This window comes from Amblyomma maculatum, chromosome 4, assembly GCF_055883805.1.
Source record: "Amblyomma maculatum isolate TAMU_Amacu chromosome 4, ASM5588380v1, whole genome shotgun sequence".
NCBI lineage: Eukaryota > Metazoa > Arthropoda > Arachnida > Ixodida > Ixodidae > Amblyomma > Amblyomma maculatum.
The window spans coordinates 202816587-202824704 of NC_139347.1; the positions used below are offsets into that span (position 1 = coordinate 202816587).

General features: G+C 42.0%; 1 protein-coding gene across 1 annotated transcript; it reads left to right on the top strand.

The window, feature by feature from the left end:
• The first annotated feature begins 353 nt into the window (after positions 1 to 353).
• Positions 354 to 4965, top strand: LOC146194013 (uncharacterized). Its single transcript, XM_084602929.1, has 3 exons — positions 354 to 1218; positions 1843 to 2043; positions 2975 to 4965. The coding sequence occupies exons 1-3, from the start codon at positions 948 to 950 to the stop codon at positions 3496 to 3498; spliced, it is 996 nt and encodes a 331-aa protein (XP_084459055.1). The 5' UTR covers positions 354 to 947; the 3' UTR covers positions 3499 to 4965.
• The last annotated feature ends 3153 nt before the right edge of the window (positions 4966 to 8118 follow it).

Here is an 8118-nt window from a genome sequence, read left to right on the forward strand (position 1 = left end):
TAATAACTTAAAGATGATCGGTCCCGGCGTTGACATTAATTGAAAACTGGTGACATCATCTGATCAATGCTCGCAACAGTTCTTAGCCACATCTGCAATCTTCTTTTTATATGTATTAGTTATCCCCAGCAACTCAAGATAGCGAAAATAATACCAGTGTTCAAAAAAGGCGATCCCACTCTAACAAATAATTATCGACCGATTGCCATTCTTCCTTTTTTTCTGACAAAATTTTAGAAAAAAGAAATGAAATAAAGCTCTTTGGGTATATTGAAAAATACAACATATTGACAGATACTGAGCACGGTTTTCTTCTCGGACTATCTACAGATACTGCTATAGCTTCTCTCTTACCGCCGTATTCAAGAACGGAACTTACACTACCACTTAAGGCTGCATTCTTAAGAACGCGGAAAGTGTAAGTGTAACTTTTCTGTGACGAACGTTTCAAAAACAGCACTTATACTCAACTTATCCAAGTAGCCCTTTTAGAAATACGTAAGCGCCATGGGAGCGAGGGTAAGCAAATATTATGGCATACACAATAAGTTTTTAAATTAATAAGAAACGTAAACGGTCGGACATTATCGAAAATAGGTAGCAAATGTCTTAACTTGCAATTTGACAATAAAAAAAAAGTTTATTGGGCTAGATTTACCGAATTATTGTTGCTTGTCTGGCCACAAATGGAGCCGTCACAATAGTAGCGCGTCTAGCAAAGCTCCCGTCGAAATTGCAACCATACTTTTTGTTCGCCCGCATTCATCGCTCGCAACGTTCTTCTTTCGTCTCGCTCCCCTGCCCTTTTATCGTAGCTGTTTCTGTTTTTATTGTATATATTTCGAGTTTTGTATTCATTGGTAGTGTATTGACGTTTGTAGTGTGTTTTATGTTTTCTCATTAACGTAGTTTGCTTCGTGTTCTGTGCTGTGTCACGCGTGGTCGCGATGGAAAAGAGGAAAGCGAACTTTTCAGAAGAGGAGCGGTCCATCCTCCTGAGCATCATTGAAAAGCACCGGCCAGTAGTAGAAAACAAGAAGACTGACGCAGTGAGCGTGGCGAGAAAGCGAAAAGAGTGGGAAATGATAGAACGAGAGTTCAACTCCCACCATAACGTGCGCCCGCGTACATGGCTCCAACTGAAAAAGTGTTGGGAGAACTTGAAAGAGAAGTGGCGGAAAGGAAAAGCGGACGATACAAGAGAAATTTTTCGGACTGGTAAGTCCTGTTTTCTTTTATCCTGCGTTTTTTCGTTTTCTTTTTTTGTCTTTGTTGCTGTACCGCTGCTCCAATTGCTTGCTGCGTGTACGTCCCGCCTAGCATTCAGCGAAAAGCTGCCATGCAGTCTCCTGCTTCATCTCACAAGCTCGAAGCTAGAGTATTAAAGGCGTTGTGCAACAGCATGGAACCTCACAACCTACATGAGGAACTATTTTGCTGCGATGTAATGCTTAAAGTGGTGAGCACAGTAACGTAGCACAGAGTTTGAAAACAGCTGTAATCCTAGCTTTTACTCAGCTGAATAGGGGTTGAAATTTTTGGCGCAGCTTGCAGCAAGCTTCAACACACCCGCTTTTGGAACGAGTGCTGTGTTTTACCCCACGAATTACTATGAAACGCACACAAGCATCGTGTGCCTGCTGTAGAGAAAGAATAGAAAGTGAATAGTAAACTTGCATGAGTAAACAATTTGCGATTTGATATGTTTTGAGCGTGCCCCAAAGTAACAGCATCACAGTACAAGCGCTGTGAAAACCGCTTCATTTCTAAACCTTATCGCTTAATGATTTTCTGTGTAGAATTGCTCCAACTCTACTAACAGCGGTTTCTGCGATTTCCCAGGCGGTGGTTCAGCACCACCGAGCCAGCTGACAGACGAACTTCAGCGGGTCGGCGCTGTCGCCTCCCACATGGGAGTTCGAGTGCCAAACCCATTCGACAGCGACCGGGAGCGCCACCAGCAGGCTGAATCTACAGCAGTAACACCGTCTGTGGCCGCCTTGCTGTCGCAGACACAAGAAACTCCACTAGCAGGACCTAGTGGTACGCCTTTTCATTTTTTTATACTCGTACTGCAGGAACCGAAAATAAATGCACCACTAAAATTCATAATATATTTTTACTGAGATATCGAAGCTGGTGGCCATGCACTGGTATGCATAACTTTTTCAACCATTTCCTTTATGTAGTAAGAATAGGCTATCCAGAAAAAAAAATTGTAGCATATCCCTGCCTTTCGTGTCTCCCCAGATCTCCTCAGAGCTGGGGAGCTGCTGCTGTAGCTTCACATTTTATTTTTTTCTTTGCATATAAACTTTTCTTATCAAAGTGTGTAAAGCTGCTCTAAATTTAAGTTTGCACACCCATGAGCATTTTTACTATGGCATCTGTGTGGTCTTATAGTATACCTGTGTGACCTTTATAACAAAAGATGTTTCAGATGCTTTACAATAATGGCCTGTGGTCCGAGCTGGTTCATGACTTGAAAATCATTACGGCGCAAAAAAACAACGCAAAACAGAGCATTTGATGTCCTTCTACATATTGTGTTGTTTTCTTTGCACCGTAGTGGTTTTTGGAAAGTTGCAGATGCACTACATAAACGTATCTGCCAAGCCATTGTCGGTCATATATATATATATATATATATATATATATGAGAACCGTATTCTAGAATTGATTCCCTCCAAAGTATGGACAATATGCCTGGTTTATTTCCATTGATATGTCGTATAAATTGGCTCTAACTGAAACATTGCTTGAGTTACTGCACAATGTAAATGATAAAATGTCTTCTGTAGAACACTGCATCATTGTAAACATGAAACACATCTCTCAGGCTGTCAATGCATTTCACATACTCATTTATTATGAACCATTGAAAGGTTTAGTGAACTGCTGTGAGAATTGAAGTGTCTTGATCCAAAGTATGCACCCTCACTGCGACATCTAATCCCAAGCACTTCTGCCTAAGATGATGCAGAGGACCCACACTGGTCCTGGCATTTCCATCAGGATGAGGTGCCAGAAATGGAGGAGGAGCTGGCCGATGCAGCTACGAGTACCTCTGCTGCTTCTGCCGAGCAACCGAGCCAGGCTGCATCAAGCATTCTTCCAGCCATCCCACCTACCCCAAGGGCCGTGCCAGCAACATCTGCTGCTCCGCTAGCTGCACCACCTATGACAGCATCAGCATCCGCTTCCTCAGAAGTGAGGGTAGGAGCTACCAGTCGCTCTGCCAATGCACAAAGGCAAACACTGATTGAGCGAGAGCTAATGGCTCGCCTCGCAGCCATTGAAAGTGAAAAAAAAGAAAAGACGCGAGAACACTGTTTGAGGGTTCGGCTTCTGAAAGCTGAGCACAAAGATCGGTTAGCGAAAAGAGCCCAAGCTCATGACATTGAAATGGAGAATTTAAACTTGGATAGGGAATTGAAAAGGAAAAAAAAACTCCTCCTTGACCTACAAATCAAAAAGCTTAATGGAAAGGAAAACTGAAAAGATCAGGTCAGAAATGGGGTAAGTATACAGAAAGTTTTCAATGAAAGCAGTCAACAGTCTGCAAGCCCAAGGTAAATGTAGGGGATACCTTTTTTATGCTTTTCTAGTTGATATTGAGAATATTGGTTGGTTGGTTTGTGGGGTTTAACGTCCCAAAGCGACTCAGGCTACGAGAGATGCCGTAGTGGAGGACTCCGAAAATTTTGACCACCTGGGCTTCTTTGGCGTGCACTGAAAGTATAAGGAAAAACAATGCGCAAATGGTGGGCTCATTTACAATCGACGCATTGTTTTTCTTTCCACTTTGCATTTAATAATCTTTCTCCCTAAAATCATCACATGACTAATTCAGGTAAATATCAACTACAAACATAAAAAAATATATCCCCTTGTTGACTTCGGACTTGCAGACTGTTGAATATTTTAATTGTATCATAACGAGCCCCTTTTTTCCGCTAAAGAGTTTTTTAGTAAAAAGATATCACCGCAACAATAAAGACAAGAGAGAATATTGAACCCGCGCTGACTAGCAACTGAAGATTTTATTGGAAAGAGCACAAATTGTACTCCATCTACAACCAAGAACACGTATGAGCAGTACTAACATCACAGTACTAACATGAGCAGTACTCACACCACACTTGTGGCACAAGGGACAAACTTCATTATTGATTTATCTGGCATGCTTTTTTTGTTATTCCTCTTTTTCGTCTTTGTCCTTTTTCTGCCTTGGATATCCTATCAACCATGTTGTAAAGTTTGCCTAGCTTATTAGATGCAGAAAAAAAAAAAAAAAACATTACACCATATTTGCAGCCTGGTGCGGGTGCGATGTATAATTTTTCCTTCACGTGTGGAAAAAGATGTATAGGTCATACGGGAAGGTGCGTGAATACCCGCATATGTGAGTACAATACTTCTTTGGATGGGGCCCCTCCCTCGAATTTGGCCTTGCACTACTGGGAATGCCACCGTAAAACTCCTAATTCTAACAACAAACCATGCTGTGTGCTCTTTAAAGATAATATTATCTTGTACAAGCACCACAATGATTAACCAGAGAAACAGCGAAGCCCCCCCCCCATTTTGCATTCATAAAAACCGCGACACATGCATTAGCACCCCGTCTTTTCTCGTTCGTGACTGTGAACTGCGGTATCTTGATAGTTCAGATTCAAGTTTTTAGGTATCGGTGCTGTTAGTACTACTCATGCATGCTCTTGGTTGTAGATGGAGAGTATATTTGTGTTCTTTACAATAAAATCTGAAGGGTCATGTCGAGGCACGGAAACCGTCGCTTCCACCCCCCGAACGTTCTTTCAATGGTGCAGCGAGTCCTTGTCTGTGATTTATTGTATCTGCAGAAAATAAAGTTTTTTTTTGTATGAGTGCTGTATTTGTGAACACTGCAGCGTCTGCTTACTTGTTGTCGACGTCTAGTGTTTGCTTGTGAAACACTGGTGCCCTTGCTGTAGGCCCATTTCCAGTCTACTTTGAGGGCAAGCGGCACACCTCGACACGGTTAATAGCAACAAGCCACTCTGAACACAGAAAATGTGTGACGTCATCTATATCAATTGCAATCATAATGCTACTGTGTCATGTGAACTCTGGTTTGCAACTTGGTTATCTCAAGTCGAGCTATAATTTCTAAAGTTACAGGTGTGTGAGGCATCTTGTTAGCCGAAAACAAAGTGAAAATACTGTTGTCGACGTCTAGTGTTTGCTTGTGAAACACTGGTGCCCTTGCTGTAGGCCCATTTCCAGTCTACTTTGAGGGCAAGCGGCACACCTCGACACGGTTAATAGCAACAAGCCACTCTGAACACAGAAAATGTGTGACGTCATCTATATCAATTGCAATCATAATGCTACTGTGTCATGTGAACTCTTGTTTGCAACTTGGTTATCTCAAGTCGAGCTATAATTTCTAAAGTTACAGGTGTGTGAGGCATCTCGTTAGCCGAAAACAAAGTGAAAATACTGTTGTCGACGTCTAGCGTTTGCTTGTGAAACACTGGTGCCCTTGCTGTAGGCCCATTTCCAGTCTACTTTGAGGGCAAGCGGCACACCTCGACACGGTTAATAGCAACAAGCCACTCTGAACACAGAAAATGCGTGACATCATCTTTATCAATTGCAATCATAATGCTACTGTGTCATGTGAACTCTTGCTTGCAACTTGGTTATCTCAAGTCGAGCTATAATTTCTAAAGTTACAGGTGTGTGAGGCGTCTGGTTAGCCAAAAACAAAGTGAAAATACTGTCGTCGATGTCCAGCGGTTGCAAGGAATTATACATTGTGACAAAGTCGCCAGAGGCAACAAAGACGATCTGGAACAGTGTGAAACCAGTCAAACATGGCTACAATTGTTCACGATAAATTTGTGCACAAGACGCCATCAAAGCGAAATATATCTAGGAACAAGAAAGTTAGTTGCTTCACGGCCAATGAAGGCACAAATACAACAAGGAAGTATGATGCTTATGGTGTTTTATTCATGTTGGCATACTGTGCAATGTTAGAGAACCATAGGTGGTTTAAATTTCTGGGTATCCGAGAAATAAAGAAAGGTAGAGCAGCGACTAACCAAAAGCTTGATGCAATTGACAAAAAGTTGGAAGGCTTCAATATGCTTGAGAGACAAGTCGACGAGAGCAATGAAAAAATAGCTGCACTAGTTCTCGACATCTGTGTTCCTCAAAACCTGAGTTGCTTTAGGGCAATGCAAACCAAACCAAATGCATTAATAAATCCCCAGGTGGTCTAAATTCACCAGAAAACTTCTAACATTGCCATAAAAAAATTGAAATACCAAGCAAATTATAAAACTGAATAATATTCAAAGCAGGACATTGGAATATTGTAATGATGCTGGGGTACAGAGGTTATTATGCATTAGGAGAGCAAACGTATAAAATTTCTTCTTTACACATCCTGTCGCAAAACAGCTAATAAGGAACTTCATGATTGGCAGAAAGAAAGCATAAATATGCGGTCATCACACATGCAAGGAACACAAAAGATTCAAGCAAGAGCTTCAGTTCAGTGATGAGATTGTGTTCCTTACTTATATGATGGCTGTATGTTGGTGCGTTCTATCTGCAAATAAAGCAGCTGTGAGCTGCTCAGTCGTGTCTTCCTCCTGTCTGTGTTTCCCACCTTTAATCAAAGATAAAGAATATGGGTCTAGCACATTGATTCCGCTCAGTGAAAATACTGCGCAATGATCCTTTCTCTTGTTCTGAAACCACTTGTTGTGTGCACTAGTGGCACCAAGGGGGATGGCTGAGCTCCTCCAGAGTTAGGAATAGGCGGAGTGTTGTCACAAGTGGCATCATACTGCGCTGCTGGGGGGTTGGGGTCTCTGAGCAGCCTGCCCAGGTTGTGCAGTGCTGCACATGCTGTGATCACTATAGGCACTGTAGCTGTTTTAATCTGCAGCGTCATATCGAGGCATGGAAACCTTCTCTTCCATACCCCGAAGGTTCTCTCAATGGTGCAGCGTGTCCGTGTTTGTGACTTGTTGCACCTGCAGAAAAATAAAAGTTTTTCTTTGTTGAGCCACTGCACTTGCCTTTGTTAAAGCTACAGCTTCAACTTACTTGTGCTGTGGACTCCCTTGTTGCACGTCATCTCTCAAAGGCGTCATCAGGTAGTGCCTGCACGCATAGCCCATATCACCAAGAAGGACACCAGGAATATTGCCCTGCTCGTACAGGACCATTGCTCGACTGTTATCGAAAATACGGCTGTCATGAGCCGAACCAGGCCAGCTGGCTACCAGGTCCAAAAATTGGAGGTTGGGCCCTGTTATTGCCTGCAAGAAGAAGTAAACTGGCTCTTGCAACATGTACTCTACTCGCATTGCTGCCAGTAATTATGGCCTATACGAGAACAGTAGTGGTCAGATGAATAAAAATTAAGGCTACTTGCGTAGTGCAAACGTTTGCACACTAGCCCAAGTACTGCCTGTATTTATATACATTTTAGGTCACTGCACAAAAATGTGGCAACGACACGGGAAATTCGTATAGTACTGTTTTGTTATATCGATGTCTACTGACACGAACTGTGAACAGCCTGTTGTATTGCTGAAAGCATGCACAACATATGGAAACCAAGAAAATACGGCAATAAGTTACATTTTGTATCTGAAACAGTAAACATTAATGATTACTTTATTTATTGCCAGGCAGTTATGGTGAAAACATTTAGCTATACTTAAAATCATGAATTATGCTTGCATACTATAGTTCACAGCTATCACCCCTACTTTTCTGCAATTACTGTAAAATTCGTTGCTTTTGGCACAGTCAACAAAACGAAAAGCTGGCTTCTCCTACCGGCTCGCAAGCCTCTTTAAAGTTGGTTTATAGCTACCATGAACGTATCGAAAAACAACGGTACATTTCGCACTCTTTTCATATCTTGGTAATCAATGAAGCATGAAGTTCCAGAGCTATCAAAAAATATTGCGTCCTTTTTTTTTTTTTTTTTTTTCTCGATTCGCTGAATATTTTCGCTGGAGACATACCTGAACATTGATGGAAAAGTAGCCTTTCCTGTTCCGAAACACTTCCGCATCTTCTCCTCCCGGACTTTTTATCGGGATG

Coding starts and splice junctions, on each gene's coding strand:
- LOC146194013 (XM_084602929.1), top strand. CDS start 948: ATGGAAAAGAGGAAAGCGAACTTTTCAGAAGAGGAGCGGTCCATCCTC. Junction 1,219..1,842: donor AAGAGAAATTTTTCGGACTG/GTAAGTCCTGTT, acceptor GCGATTTCCCAG/GCGGTGGTTCAGCACCACCG. Junction 2,044..2,974: donor TCCACTAGCAGGACCTAGTG/GTACGCCTTTTC, acceptor CTTCTGCCTAAG/ATGATGCAGAGGACCCACAC.